This window comes from Odocoileus virginianus, chromosome 7, assembly GCF_023699985.2.
Source record: "Odocoileus virginianus isolate 20LAN1187 ecotype Illinois chromosome 7, Ovbor_1.2, whole genome shotgun sequence".
NCBI lineage: Eukaryota > Metazoa > Chordata > Mammalia > Artiodactyla > Cervidae > Odocoileus > Odocoileus virginianus.
In genome coordinates, this window is record NC_069680.1 from 62,980,553 (window position 1) to 62,997,277 (window position 16,725).

At 38.3% G+C, this 16,725-nt stretch overlaps 1 protein-coding gene across 3 annotated transcripts in view; it reads left to right on the plus strand.

Annotated features, from left to right (window-relative positions):
- The window catches only part of FAM149B1 (family with sequence similarity 149 member B1), a 52,795-nt gene extending 36,775 nt beyond the window's left edge, over positions 1–16,020 (plus strand). For 2 of the 3 annotated variants that reach the window (XM_020894962.2, XM_070470813.1), the window contains 7 exons: positions 6,182–6,306; positions 7,782–7,888; positions 10,240–10,464; positions 11,828–11,951; positions 12,168–12,293; positions 14,247–14,325; positions 15,665–16,020. In XM_020894962.2, the coding sequence (XP_020750621.2) occupies positions 6,182–6,306; positions 7,782–7,888; positions 10,240–10,464; positions 11,828–11,951; positions 12,168–12,293; positions 14,247–14,325; positions 15,665–15,738 (860 nt within the window). In that variant the 3' untranslated portion in view covers positions 15,739–16,020. The remainder of the gene's footprint in view (positions 1–6,181; positions 6,307–7,781; positions 7,889–10,239; positions 10,465–11,827; positions 11,952–12,167; positions 12,294–14,246; positions 14,326–15,664) is intronic. The other variant, XM_070470812.1, reaches the window with a different exon arrangement.
- The last annotated feature ends 705 nt before the right edge of the window (positions 16,021–16,725 follow it).

Below are 16,725 nucleotides of genomic sequence, written 5' to 3' on the forward strand. Positions count from 1 at the left end.
AAGGTAATTTGTGACTTCTCTATCATGCTTCTCAAAATTCTTCCAGCTTCTATCAATGAACAATCAAAAATGAAATTAAGGAAACAATTCATTTATACTACTATCAAAAAGAATAAAATACTTAGGAATAAACTGAACCAAGGAAGTATAGGAATTCTACACAGACTACTACAAAACATTGAAAGAAAATAGATAAGGCCTAAAGAAAGCCTTCCTCAGTGATCAGTGCAAAGAAACAGAGGAAAACAATAGAATGGGACAGACTAGAGATCTCTTCAAGAAAATTAGAGATACCAAGGGAACATTTCATGCAAAGATGGGCATAATAAATGACAGAAATGGTATGGACCTAAACAGAAGCAGAAGATATTAAGAAGAGTTGGCAAGAATACACAGAAGAACTATACAAAACAGATCTTCACGACCCAGATAACCACAATGGTGTGATCACTCACCTAGAGCCAGACATCCTGGAATGCAAAGTCAGTGGGCCTTAGGAAGCATCACTACAAACAAAGCTAATGGAAGTGATGGAATTCCAGCTGAGCTATTTTCAAATCCTAAAAGATGATGCTGTGAAAGTGCTGCACTCAATATGCCAGCAAGTCTGGAAAACTCAGCAGTGGCCACAGGACTGGAAAAGGTCAGTTTTTATTCCAATCCCAAAGAAAGGCAATGCCAAAGAATGCTCAAACTACCACACAATTGCACTCATCTCACATGCTAGCAAAGTAATGCTCAAAATTCTCCAAGCCAGGTTTCAACAGTTTGTGAACTATGAACTTCCAGATGTTCAAGCTGAATTTAGAAAAGGCAGGGGAACCAGAGATCCAATAGCCAAAATCAGCTGGATCATAGAAAAAGCAAGAGAGTTCCAGAAAAACATCTATTTCTGCTTTATTCACTATGCCAAAGCCTTTGACTGTGTGGATCACAACATACTGTGGAAATATGGGAATACCAGACCACCTGACCTGCCTCCTGAGAAATCTTATGCAGGTCAAGAAGCAACAGTAACCAGACATGGAACAATGGACTGGTTCCACATTGGGAAAGGAATACATCAAGGCTGTTACCCTTGGGTGACAATATGTCACCCTGCTTATTTAACTTACATGCAGAGTACATCATGTGAAATGCTGGGCTAGATGAAGCACAAGCTGGAATCAGGATTGCCAGAAGTATCAATAAACTCCGATATGCAGATGAAGGAGATCATCCCTGGGTGTTCATTGGTAGGACTGATGTTGAAGCTGAAACTCCAATACTTTGGCCACCAGATGCGAAGAGCTGACTCATTTGAAAAGACCCTGATGCTGGGAAAGATTTAAGGCAGGAGGAGAAGGGGACGACAGAGGATGAGATGGTTGGATGGCATCACCGACTCGATAGACATGGGTTTGGGTGGACTCTGGGAGTTGGTGATGGACAGGAAGGCCTGGCATGCTGCAGTTCATGGGGTCGCAAAGAGTCGGACACAACTGAGCGACTGCACTGAACAGAACTGATGCAGATGACACCACCCTTATGACAGAAAGAGAAGAACAACTAAAGAGCCTCTTGATGAAAGTGAAAGAAGCGAGTGAAGAAGCTGGCTTGAAACTCAACATTCAGAAAACTAGTAAGATCATGGTATCTGGTCCCATCACTTCATGGCAAATAGATAGGGAAACAATGGAAACAGTGAGAGACTATTTTCTTGGGCTCCAAAATCACTGCAGATGGTGACTACAGCCATGAAATTAAAAGACGCTTGATCCTTGGAAGAAAAGCTATGACCAACCTCAACAGCATACCAAAAAGCAGAGACATTACTTTGCCAACAAAGGTCCATCTAGTCAAAACTGTGGTTTTTCCAGTAGTCATGTATGGAGTTGAGAGTTGGAATATAAAGAAAGCTGAGCACCGAAGAATTGATGCTGAAGTGTGGTGTTGGAGAAGACTCTTCAGAGTCCTTTGGACTTCATGGAGATCCAACTAGTCAGTCCCAAAGGAAATCAGTCCTGAATATTCACTGGAAGGACTGATGCTGAAGCTGAAATTCCAGTATTTTGGCCACCTGATGCAAAGAACTGACTCATTGGAAAAGACCCTGATGCTGGGAAGGATTGAAGGTGGGAAGAGAAGAGGACAACAGAGGATGAGATGGTTGAATGGCATCACTAATTCAATGGACATAAGTTTGAGTAAGCTCCAGGACTTGGGTGATGGACAGGGAAGCCTGGTGTGCTGCAGTCCATGGGGTTGCAAAGAGTCGGACACAACTGAGTGACTGAACTGAACTGAAAGAATTAGAAGGGGCTTCCCAGGCGATGCAGTGGTAAAGAATCTGCCTGTCAATGCAGGAGATGCAAGAGACGCATGTTTGATTTCCTGGGCCTGGAAGATCCCCTGGAGTAGGAAATGGCAACCCACTCCAGTATTCCTGTGTAGAAAATCCCATGGACAGAGGAGCTTGGCTGCCTACAGTCCATGGGGTTGCAAAGAGTTGGACTTGACTGAGTGACTGGGCACACACACACAAAGAAATGGAAAGACAGGCCCTGCTTATGTATCGGAAGACTTAATATTGTTAAGATGGCAATCTCCCTAAATATATCTACAGGCTGAGTGCAACCTTATCAAAATTCCAGCTGCCTTTTTTGGCAGAGATAATTCATACAGAAATGCAAGGTATCCTGAATATCCAAAACATTACTGAAAAAGAACAAATTTGGAGGACTCACACTTCTTGATTTTAAAAGATAATACAAAGCTACAGTGATCAAAACAGTGTAGTACTGGCATAAGAACATATATTGATCCATGGAATAGAATAAAAAGTCCATAAATAAACCCACACATCTATGGTCAGTTGATTTTCAACAAGGGAGCCAAGCCTATGGGGGAAGAAGAGTCTCTTTAAGAAACGATGCTGGCAGGGAACATAGCCAATATTTTATCATAACTATAAATAGAGTATAACCTTTTAAAATTGTAAACCACTATGTTGTACACCTGAAACTTACTGAATATTGTAAATCAACTCTGTCAATCAAAAAAAAATTTAGATGGGAAAAAAAAGGAAATGGTGCTGTGACAACTGGAAAAGAATGAAGTTAGACCATTACTTCACATCATATACAAAATATCAACTCAAAATGAAGCAAAGGAACACACTTAAGAGCTACATAAAAGGAGAAAACATTGGAGTAAATCTTCATGAGCTTGGATTTGGCAGTTGATTCTTAGATGTCATCTAGCACCAAGACCACATACAACCAAAGAAAAACCAGATAAATTAGACTTCATCAAAATAAAATACTTCAGGGTGTATCAAGGGACATTATCAAGAAAGTGAAAAGACAGCCTACAAAATGGGAGGAAATATATGTAAACCATACACCTAATAAGAATCTAGTATCCACAATATATAAAGAACTACAACCCCAGAACAAAAGAAAAAACAATCCAATTAATTGGCAAATAACTCAAAGAGCAGTTTCTCCAAAGAAGATATACAAATAGCCAATAAGCACATGAAAAGATGTTCAAAATCATTATTTATTAGGGGAATCAAAAACCAAAACCACAATGAGACACCACTTCATACCCACTAGTGCGACTGTATTAAAGATTAAAAAAGGACAGTAACAGGTATTGATGAGGATGTGAAATTGGAATGCTTATAAATTAATGGTGGGAATGCAAAGTGGTATGGTCATTGTGGAACCAGTTTGCCAGTTCCTCAGAAAGTTAAATTACCATATGACCCAGCAATTCTACTCAAAAGTGTATAACCTAGAGAAGTGAAATATAGCCACACAAAAGCCTTGCATGAATGCTGATAGCAGCATTATTCATAAGAGTCGAAAAAGTGGAAGCAACCTAAACATCCATCAACTGATGGATAAACAAATGGTTTATCCACGTGTTATGGACTGAATTGTGTTCCCCTTAAAATCCAAAAGCCCTAACACCCAACGTGGTTATGTTTGGCGATATGGCCTTTAGGGAGATAATTAAGGTTAAATGAGGTTGGAATGGTGAGATCCTAATCCTATAGGGTTGGTATCCTTAAGAAAAGGAAGAGACATTAGAGCTCTTCTTTCTATGCATGCAAAGAGAAAAGGTCATGCAAACAAAGACAAAGCGAAAAGGCAACTGCTCCTAGAAGCCAGGAAGAGAGGTCACATTATACACCAACCCCAACAGCACCTTGATCATGGACTGTGAGGCTCCATAACTGTGAGAAAATTAATTTCTGTTGTTTAAGCCACCCAGTCTCTGGCATTTAATGGCAGCCCAAGTAACTAATACTTCATGTACAACATTTCGAATAGCTAAACACCACTTATTTTTCTGTGTATCCATAAATTTAGGTTATTGTGAAACTTAAAAGTTTGAAAAAAAGAAGACAGTACTTTTAAAATGGAGCTGGAGGATCTCTGACTGGTTTGGTGGGTTGACTGAAATGTCCTAAAATAGGGGTCAGCAAAGTTTGTGTATAAAGAACCAGGCAGTAAATATTTTAGCCTTTGCCAGCCATCCAATCTGTTGCAACTACTTAACTCTGCCCTTGAAAGCAGCCATAAACAATACGTATGCAAGTGGATATAGATGTGACACTGCTATACACTCAGTATATATCTTCCCCCAAAAATATATAATTACCGCTGCCACAAAAACTGGCAGTGGTAATGGGTATGAAGTTTCACTAGTCATGTGGCTATTTAAATTTTTTATTGATTACAATTAGGTAATTTTAAAATTCTGTTCTCAATCACACTAGCTAAATTTTTTTTAATTGAAGTATAGTTGATTGACAATTGCTGTGTTAATTACTGTTGTACAGCAGTGATTCAGTCATCCATATATACATATCTTAATATTCTTTTCCATTATGGTTTACCATAGGCTACTGAATATGGTTCTGTGCTATACAGTAGGACCTTGTTTTTTTTTAATCCATTTGATATATAAAAGCCTACATGTGCTAACCCCAATCTACCACTCCATCCTTCCTTCAACCTCCTCCCCCTTAGAAACCAGTCTGTTTTCTATGTCCATAATTTTTTGTTTCACAAATAGGTTTGTGTCATATACTATCATATGGTATTTGCCTTCCTTTGACTTACTTCACTTAGTATAATAATCTCTCATTGCATCCATGTTGTTGCAAATGGCATTATTCCATTCTTTTTATGACTGAGTAGTATTACACACACACACACACACACACACACACACACACAATCTCTATCCGTTCATCTGTCAGTGGACATTTCAGTTGTTTCCATGTATTGGCTTTTGTGAAAACTGGTGCTGTGGACACTGGGGTGAATTATAGTTTTGTCCAGGTATATGCCCAGGAATGGGATTGCTGAATCATATGGTAACTCTATTTTTAGTTTTCTAAGGAACCTCCATACTGTTTTCTACAGTGGCTACATGAGCTTATATTCCCACCAGCAGTGTAGGAGGGTTCCTTTTTCTGAACTTTCTTTAGCATGTGTTATTTGTATACTTTTTAATGATGGCTATTCTGACTCATGTGAGCTGGTACCTCATTGTTTTGATTTGCATTTCTCTAATAATTAGCAGTGTTGAGCATCTCTTCTTGTGCCCACTGGCCATCTGTATGTCTTCTTTGAAGAAATAGCTTAGGTCTTCTGCCAATTTTTGGATAGGATTGTTTTTTGTTGAGCTATATGAGCTGTTTGTATATTTAGGAAATTAAGTCATGTCATTTGCGAACACTTACTCTCATTCTGCAGGTTGTCTTTTCGTTTTGTTTATGGTTTCTTTTATTCTGCAATAGCTGGTAAGTTTTACTAGGCCCCATACTAGCCAAATTTTAAATCCTCTATAGCCACATGTGGCTGGAGGCCACTATCCTGGAGAACATTTACAGAACATTTCCTTCAATTTCCAAATGTCCTATTAGACAGCTTTGCTCTAGTAATCTTTGCTTTTCGTTCTGCCAGGAACCAACAGGCATCACCAGCCTGAGAAATCACTTTAAAATATATTCATGGTTTAAAGGGTCTTTTGGAACTATGCAGGTGGTATGAAACTGGGCTACAAAGATTAGTGAAGCCTAGCTTGAGATTATGAATTCTCAGGGGAGATTTTTTTTCACAGTACTGTTGCTGTGGGTCTGAAGATATCCATGGATAATAGATTCTATTCCTTTGCTCAGATGATGAGAGTAATGTTGCAATTACCAGACCAGCTTCACAAAGCCCCTGTGTGCTGAGTGAACTACAACCTTTGGTCTTACCTCGAGTGCCACAGTCTAAGGTGCTGTCTGTCACCTCAAATCCGGTAAGTCCCACAGGGGAATGTACAGGAGAGCCTAGGCCTGTTCTTATAGAGAAGTCTGCTCACTATGATTTTTTTTTCCAGTAAACTTACGTGTTACAGTAATCCAGCGATTCTTTGCAAAAGTTTCATTTTGAAAAAACAGCAAGTTAGAGTTGATAAGTAATTTTCAGCTCTTTTGAAATAAGCTGTGCAATCAACATTCAACTATATGGTCAGCTCCAGGCAGCTTTGGGAAGAATGAAATATATAATGAAATGAGGGGCCAACGTCAGATTTTCTATGGCCTTAACATTCTATCTTTTGAATTTCTTTTTGACTTCTCTCTTTTTTTCTGTCATCTTGACCTACTTGGTTTTTATTTTTTATATTTGAATCTGTTGACTTTTTTGCTTTTGGATGTTTAGCAATCATTACCCAGGTGTAAAAGGCAAACCAAAGGAAGGAGAAAATGGTTTCAAAAAAGTCTTAGGCATATAAAGATGGCCATTTCTCGCAGGTTGATGAGCCTGATCTAGTGTTTGCTTTGTTGGTATACTGGCCAGATACTGTGCAGCTGTATTTTTTAAATGGTTATTTAAAAGTAAATTCAGCTTGTACGTAACTATACTATACATACTTGTAACTTATATAATACTGTACATCAATTATACTTCAATTGAAAAATAAACAAACTCAGCAAGGCCTTTATCTTATCACACTGGAGGATGACCCAGGTAATCTAATATTCCTGTGACAGTAATAAAATACTTCTATATGTCAAATTGGTATGCTTATGGTTTAAGTAGCCTAAGCCCTGAAAAGTTAACATACACATTTCTAGTTGTTAATGACCAAAGGAAGGAGAAGCAATAATCCAAATATTCTAGAGAGAAAGGAGGAGGAAAATGCCTACTTGGGAGAGGAAGAGCTAACCAGAAAGGGCCTTGAACTGATTACCTAAGAGAGAAAATAAACAGGACACTAAGGTGGCAGTGGCAGTCCATGTAAGACTAAATCCTGCTAACATTAAAACAAATAAGATTAACTCCTTTTAATAAAGTCTTCAGATTTGATCTTATTATTGAGAGCTGACTGCTCCAGGTATAGTGAGAAAGCATTAGCAGAGCACAGGATTATGTAATGGTAAAAGAGATTATATACTAGAGTTTACCCTTATTCTTCCCATTTTTGTTCCATGTTTTTTCTAATGTAAATAATACTAAAGGTCCTCTCTCCCCTATGAGACTGGCTATTAATTGCTTTCATCTAAGTTGATCAGGCTTCCCCATTCAGAAATGAAGAGGATGACTCTGATCTTGTTATCTTAACAGTGGACTTGGGGCCCCAGCTGGGATACTGGCCAGGATACTACAAAAGTTAAGGCACAGGAAAAAAATATATAAATGATCTAATTTGGAAATATTAACTTTTGGCAAAGTTGGGAAATTAAGCTGGTATCTTCACCAACCAATGAGAAACATCTTTTGATTATGTAGGTGAGTCTCTGTCAAGCAGCAAGCGGTCATCAGCCAAATGTGAACGGTCTCTCGGTTCATGGGATGCCTCTACAGCCAAGAAATCTCTCTCTAATGGACAAGCTCCTGTAAGTATAAAATTTTAAGACTATAGAGTTTAAGTAGATCACTAAAAAATAAAAGGAAAGCAAAGTCAAGTCAATCAACATGCATGTATTGAGTACCTACCAAGCAACCAGAGACATGTGGGGAGTAAAAACATATAAGGAATATGGTCTCCATCTTCAAGGAGCTGATAAAATAACTGGTGAGAAGACACACAACTAAAAAGAGACCTAACCATATAGGGCATTCCTGTGACTGAGTACCAAGTGTGTGTACTTCAAGTGAGTGAACACTATGGCAGTCCCAAAGAAGGGAAGCATTTTGGTGGGTAAGTGCAGGTTTTAAATGTGTTCTTGAAAGATGTAAGTTTGGATAAGCAGAGGAGTAGAAAGGCTATTCTAGATATGAGAAATGATGTAGGGAAAGGTTTGGAGACAGGAAAATACAAATATTTAGAAGAGAAAGCAGATCATTTTTTGCTATAGTAGAATAGGAGGCAATAGGTTAGAGCTTCAATGTTCTGATCAAAGACCACTGGTGTGATTAGTGGGAAAGAAGAGACTGAAATTAAAGAACTTTGGAACCAGACAATGGGGGGTTTTGAATGTCATGTTTCAGAGATCCAGTCATGTTGCATGTGATTCTCTTTTACTGCCAACTAGTATTCTGTTTAAATAATATACCACTATTTATTTATCCATTCTTCTGTTAATGAACACAGGCTATTTTTTAGGTTGAGGCTGTTATATATAAAAGGCACTATACATATTCTTATACTGGTCTTTTTTGTGGACATATGGTCTCATTTATCAATATACAGAAGTGAAAGGATAAGTATATGTTTAATTTTATAATAAACTTTCATAAAACTTTTTCAAAAGAATTGTACCATTTTACATTCCCACCCAGCAGTGTATGAGTTCAGCTGGGGAGAATATCAATTTAAACCAGGAATCTGAAAGATTTCACAGCAGTAGAACATAGACTGGATTAAAGGAGGAGGAACTGAAGGTAAAGAAGGAGTCTAATGCAGGAATTCAGGCAGCTGTGGGTCTGGTCTCAAGATGTAGCCAAGACTAAAAAAGTAATAAAATAGTTTAGGAGTTATCATAAAAGAAATCAGATTCTATAAAAACAGAGGAATAAAGGTGAACTCAAGATTTCAAGCTCAAGGGAAGACAGTTTGGGGACAGGGGAGATAAGTGTAGGGTCTGTTGAGTTTACAATGATGGGCCATATAGAAGAGGTCAGATTTGGAGTCTGATCTAGAAGTGTGGAGGTGATAAATCCACATATGAATGAGTAGTCCAGAGGAAAAATAAAGATGAATGAAGAGCAGCAAAGGCCTAAACTCCTATAATTAGAAAGCAGGTAGGATGTGTAAACAAAGGGCTTAAGTGAGTGGTTAGGGAGGCAAGACCAGAAAGATCTCTTACGAGTAATGCTCAAGGTTTAGCCATATTCTGTGATGGGCATTTTTCCTTCAAAGTTCTCCAAACTCTGAGGCATATTTTGTGCTACATGATACCAAAGTAGCCTGAAAGCTTGAAGAACATGATGAAAGCCAAAAGCCTGTGGCAGTGTTATTCTTCCACTTCCCCTCCATATCACAGCATAAATACTCTTAGGTGCCTTATAATAGCATCAAACGGTCTCTCATCTGCTTAAAACACAAACACGAAGCACCTGAATCTGTGGGGCAGAGTTTAAGCTACTGAACTGTTGAATATGGTATTTTATTTACCAGAGTACTTACAGAAGAGTATTGTATTTCACAGTTGTTTACGCAAATGGGGATGTACTGACCTGGGCTGTACAAAGCTCTGAACCCTTTGCCTGCTCCCAGCTTTCTAAGGAACCCTACCCCTATGGGCTTCAACTGGCTCCGCATTTTAATCTCTGCAGTGGGAGCCACACTAGTGCCACACCACTAAGCAGCAATACTGGCCTTTCAACAAAGTTTTTCTGATGACATGCCTTCAGCAAAAAGAATGCCTCCAACATGGTAGGAAGCACATTACCTGAGGTAAACTTTTGGGAAGCACTTTGGAGTAGTTACACTACAGGTTAGCCTTTACCAGTAACTGAAGAAGTGACTCTGATGGCAGGTGAATAAAGTACTTGCTTTCCCAAGTCTCCATTCTAGTAAATCATGTGTAAGACTGAAATGATGTCCTTCTTTCAGGTACACATTCTCATTCCTGAGATAAACTATGTGACATCTAAAACTGGGTTATTTATGGATTGTTTTCTCTTTTTGCCTTTCTCTCCCTTGAATGTACTTGAAAGTTTAAGGCTTTTTACCCTTTGAGTTCTGTCTTCTTGTACAGAGCAGTCTTGATCTCACTGTGGGTTTCTGATATTTGGCCACTAGAGATCTTGATGACAAGCTACTTATGAGACCTGGGTCCAGTACCATCTTTTCAACTCGAAATTGGCCAAATCGAGCCCTGAAGCTTAGTACATCATTTCTGTCATATACAGTGCAGTCCGCCAGGAGACGCAACCCCCCACCACGTACCCTTCATCCCATCAGCACAAGCCATTCACGCGCTGGAACACCAAGACTTATGGACGAAATACGCAGAGGATCCCGAGTGTAGGTTTCAAAAGCAGAATTTCTGGAATCTGTGGTAAAACTAATGAAGAATTTTACATATAGAATGAATTTAAAGATTGAAATCTATGCCTAGGCAGTAATCACTACATATTCTTATGATGAGTTGTACACTGGTTTAAATCTAATACAGAAAAAAATGGAGTTATATTTGAATAAAATATAGATATGCTTATCTTCTGATATTTATCTTCCTTCTGATTTAGCTAAACATATTTCCACAAATAAAATGTTGGCTAGAATACTGAACTCATCAAAGGAATAGAAGACATATATATTTTATTAAAACATTTTCCTTAGTGGGAACATGCTCAGTAAAATTCTTCCCCCAAATAATTATTAGTTCTCCTTTAATAGTTTTCCGTACCAATAGGATTTACTTATTATTTATTTTACAATGAAAACTTCATAAATCTCAGATAAGTAGCTGCCTGTACACCAGGAAACAATGTCCCTTGGCACATCTTAGGAAATAACAGTAAACATGTCCTCTTCCCTTTTCCCACCTCATTGTGCAAAAGACTCCAAGTCAAGCTTTTAAAACAAAATCCTTCCATTAGTTGTTAATTTAAAAAACATCTTAAGAGGGTTGATTTCTAAGACTATGATCAAGGGTAGGAATTAATAACACCATAACTGAATTCAGCATTTTGAATTCAGCCTCTGAATGAAGCATATGTCATTATACTTCTCTCCCAACATTTCTTAATTTTGACTTTATTGGTATATCATCTATACCAATAGAGCCATACATTCACTTGGGTATAAGTGGTTTTGATGTAAAATTAATCTTTCATCCCTCTGACAGTGCTTTTAGGGAAGTGGAAAAATAAGTTGCTTTGTTTTTTTCTGGGATATGATAAGTATCATTTAGCTTTAATTACTGTTTTGGGCATGAGTAATACTGTAACTGCTCCAAATCCTTTGGAAGGAAATAAAAGTTTAGGATCCTTACCTGGGAATTATAATTTTTAGTGAAAAGAACAACCAGAAGGCCCAGAACTGTGAGTTTCATCAGATGCAAAATTAGAAATCTATGATTTTGTCAGGAAAAAACAACACAAGATAGGGAAAATTGTTTTATTCTAGTTCTTTGTGAGAAAAAGGGTCAACTTGTGCTGTGCACTCAGGATGAAGTTTCAACAAAAAATAGGAAAATACTATGAAGAAAGCCCAAAATATTCATTCTCCAAAATCCTTTGAGATCTCTTAACAGTGTAGGCAGCTTAAAGCTTTCTGTGCATGACATTAAACTCGTCTGTTCAATGTATTTATTCTAACCAGTTTGCTTATATTGTTATAATTTTATGCTTTCATATCTTGTTTTTGCTGGTGGGATCTGCAGCCCTGTGGCGGCTGACTCGCTCTCCTCTCCCTCACCACTGCTGCTGAGTCGAAATAATCTGCTGCCACCTATTGGCACAGCTGAAGCAGAACACTTGAGCACGGTGGGGCCACAAAGGCAAACGGTATGTCTCCTTCCTATTGCCTTTCCAATGTTTATAAAACCTCATGGTCAGTAATTCTGCAGGATCTATGCTGTGGATTTGTATATTCTGTCAAAAGTACAAACTGAATTCTGATTTGACAATGGCCTGCAATTACCATACCTGTTAGGGCTGATATTGGACATGCACAGCTCCACTATAAATTAACTGTTTCTGTAATTCTTATCCCTTCTGCAGAAAACCCATAGCGATTCCAGTCGAGCTCGAAGTGCAGTGGTGGATGAGCCTAACCATCAGCAGCCCCAGGAGAGGCTCCTGTTACCTGACTTTTTCTCCAGGCCCAATACAACTCAGTCATTTTTGGTAGAGTGACATACTTCCTCTATTGTATGATAACTGAGGAAAGGGGAAAAAACTAATTTGACAGGCGTAAGGCTTTATATGGTGGCTTAATCAACTCTAAGAGTAAAAGCTGACGTTCTAATAAGTGTTTTACATTTTAAGTACATTTGCTGAAACTCTAACTGGTCTCTGCCACTCATTATTTTAACTTGTAAAAATAAGGTAAAATGCCTTATATATAAATAGCAAATTCTAAGCAATTTAAAATTTAGATATTTCTGAGAATAAGCAAAAAAATGTTAAACCCCCTCCCCCCCCCAGTGCGTATCAGATTAGCATGAACTTCATTCTTTTAACATTGCTCTGAGGGAATTAAACAAAAAGTGGTAACAGATTATGTTGTGGACTGGTGGGTGGGCAAGTTAAGACTTTCAGAGTTTTCGTTAACTGGTGTTTGAAATGCTAACACTGTCACCACTAAATGTACATTTACTAGCCTTTTTACTTTTAAACATCAGAAACAACCTGACTGGGAGACTAGAGGTCATGCACTGACTGTGCCCCAAACTATAAGCCAGGAGCTCAGCCCCACGACATTTGCTTGCTTTGTACAAGAGGGCTTGGAAAGCCCAGAGTGACTGAGGGCACACTTATGGCCCAAGAACCAGGCACCCACGTCCTAAACCAGTTTTCAAGACAGTGGTGTTTGCAACCCACTTAGCTCAACTCATAACCCTTAAACTGTATCAGCCTAAAAGCACCATATGATCTTTCCTCCATTAGAAGAGTGGTGAGAATAAATGAATGGGACTAGTTTGTACTAGTTTCCTTGGGCTGCCATAACAAATTACCACAAACTGGGTGGCTTAAAACAATATATTCTCTCCGTTCCAGAGTCTGTTGAAAGTCCAAAATCAAGGTATCAGCAGAGCTACGTTCCCACTGCAGGCTCTAGGGAAGAATCTTTTCTTGCCTCTATCCTAGTTCATGAGCTGTTCAGCTTAACTGCCTGTTTTTGTGAACAAAGTTTTCTTAGAGGAGAGCCACCACATTCATTCAATTTTGTACTTTCTGTGGCTGCTTTCCTAGTCTTAACAGCAGAACAGGGTAGTTGCAGTGACAGTATATTCCACAAAACCTGAAATGTTTACTATCTGGTCCTCTATTTTAAAAAAAAGAAAAAAGAAAAGAGGTTTGCTGACCACTGATAGAAAACATGGGGCTTCATCAGGAGAGGGGGAAAAAAACCCTCAAATCTCTTATTCCAATGCTGACAAGAAACTGAGGGGATGTTTTTTATTCCAGAAGTACCAGCAAAATGGCATTGATAGCTCTTTTTTTAGTATCTACATATGGACATTTTAGTTGTATCTTAAAATCTTTAAATCCCTTAAAGCAATTTTGAAATGTTGAGTTCCATATTAAGAGTCACATTTTAAGCATGGAGGTTGTCGGTGTTGCTGAAAAGGTTCTGTTCTGTTGTTTTAAACAGTCAGCAGGGGAGGGGGGATCAGGATGGGGAACACATGTAAATCCATGGCTGATTCATGTCAATGTATGGCAAAAACCACTACAATACTGTAAAGTAATTAGCCTCCAACAAATAAAAATAAATGGGGGAAAAAAAAAGTCAGCAGGCAATGGAAATCAGATTCAAATTCCCTTGAGAACCAATTATGAGTACTTAGAAATATTAAACCATATAGATTATTTATAAATGCTGATTTTCTTAAAGACATATCAATAAAGTTGCAGAACTTGCAATTTTTACAAGTTAACAGTCACTCTGTGGGCTGCTGGCTTGGGATTTTTAACTTGGAATGTTAAGTGTATTCAGCCAACTGTCCCTCAGACTGACAGATGATGCCAATTACATTGCTGTCCGACTTCAGGGCTTTCCCTTGTAAAACAACTAACACATTATCCTCTGGAAGAAGTCACACTGTAAGCAGTGACTCATCTTCTCTTTTTCAGCCAGATACGCAGTATCGTCGTTCGTGTGCTGCTGAGTATCCTCACCAGGCCCGACCTGGTAGGGGATCTGCAGGGACAGGTGGGGTCATGGCTCTTATTTTACTAGTCTTGTTAAGATCTTGCTTTCTTCCCATGCTTATTATTTTTCCTTCCTCCAGATTTTATATTTTGCTTTCCTACGTCTTTGTAAATCATCTCAAATTCATTTTGGAATATGGGATATAGTAATAAAAAGAAAAATAAGAGGAGAACTCTAACTGCTCAAAGCCAGAAAGTTCCAGATCTGTTTTCTCATATATAAATTAACCTCTTGCCACTCTGGCAGAGTAAACAATACTTTTAAAAAAAAATATCAACAAATTAAGCCAAACAAATCATTTTCATAACATTCAAACACTGCATGGATTTTATTATGTAGGCAAAAACCTATATTGCCATGGATTAAACTGCTCTAATCCATTAAACTGCTAGGCCAAGGTAAGAAAAGAAATTCACAGTGTCAAGACATGAGGAGTCTGATTCTATCCCATTAACTTTTTTGTCTTCTAAGTTATATTTTATAGTTTCTATTTTCACAGGAGTGATAGGAGAAAATTTAAGAATGTCTTAATTCTTCCTATAATGGTCTTCTTGCCATCAGGGTCATTTTTTCCTTATGTTATAGGTGAAATTTAGAATTACCAGGCAGTTGAAATGTTTCTTGTTAATAATCAGATTAATCAGCAAGTATGTTAAAAAGTAATCTGCCTGAAATCATCTCTGTAGTTCAAGTGAATTCTCTTAGTTCAGGTTCCTAGTAGCAATATTTGGTAGTCTTTGAATGCTGTCAGCAGACTCTGTTCTTGGATCAGTCCTCGGGGAAGCACTACCGCCTCTGAGCTAGTTATTACATCTAGCCATGCTCATGGTCAAGGATAACTAGTATAATGTTTATGTAAGTGAAACATTTTATTCCTTTTTAATTAGTGACTATTTTCTAAAGTTAGGTTACTATATCACATCTTTTTTTTTTTTTTTTAAATAATTTATTTATTTGGCTGTGTAGGGTCTTACTTGCAGCACATGGGCTCTTTTGTTGCTCCTCATAGTACGTGGACTTCCTTGCCCTGGGGCATGTAGGATCTTACTTCCCCAACCAGGGATTGAACCCACATCCTCTGCATTGCAAGGCAGATTCTTAACCACTGGGCCACCAGGGAAGTCCTATATCACATCTTATATAGACTTTGTTTTTACATGATAAAACATACAAACATGATTTTTATTGCCTTAGTAAATATAAACTTTACTCCTTAGCCATAGTCCCCAAATTTAAAGTCTAATAATTGGAGCAAAAAATGTCTGTACATAGAAGCTCAAGACGATCAAATCTAGAATGTCTATTCATGTTACTCTATGATGTCATCTTTGTCTCTCAGGTCCTCAGTTACATGGATCTACAAAATCTCAAAACAGAAGTGGACCAACCTCTAGAACCAGGCAGGGACAATAGCACGAATGAGGAGAACTTGCTTCGGGCTGCAGGGAACACATGGGAAGATTTCACAAATCAATGTTCAGTCATCTCATGACGCAGACCTTGTATACAAGAGACAACCTGAAACCATCTTTGTGAATTATTTTGGTACAACAGACTGAAAACAGTATCAGCCAAAGATTACATGGGTACTGCTTCTATCTCCAATTACTGTCTTCTGTTCAGCATAAGTTAATCATTTCACTGGACAGTAAAGTTTGTAGCCAAAGATGTAACAAATGAATAATTTCCTCCAAACCACTGCTCATGTTGTCTGTTAACAACGATCAGTTCAGTTACTACCGCATTCTGTCAGACTGCTGCTGCTGTTGCTAAGTTGCTTCAGTCGTATCCGACTGTGCAACCCCAGAGATGGCAGCCCACCAGGCTCCGAAATCCCTGGGATGCTCCAGGCAAGAGTACTGGAGTGGGTTGCCATTTCCTTCTCCATTCTATCAGACTACATGTACACAAAACGTAGCAAATTGTTTGAAAACATTATTACTGGCTTTGGAATACTTCTGCTTGTGTTAATTTCTGGAGAGGTATACTCACTTTTAAGTCATTTTTAGGAGACAGTTCTATAAAGAAAATCACATCAAACAGATGTGATTACTAAAGTTTTCTCTTAGATGTCCAAATCCATAGGCAGATATATATGGCAGGGATGAATAATTAAAGACATAAATGTTGAGCACTGGTATAAAGTAATCCATGTAATAAATAATGGATTTCCCCCCTCCCCCAGGTAGGACAATTAAGCCTTACAACAGCTGCCTGACATCAGGTTATACTTGTTTTCTTCTCAAAGTACTTTAGTGGTCATTTACCCCCCCACACCCAAATATCACACCTGCCTTGCCAAATTTTCTCCTGCAGGTCTATTAGAAAAGCGATTTAAAAATTTATAGAATCTATTAGTGAGCCAGCAAGACACAACTTCTTAAAATTCCCGAAACCCTG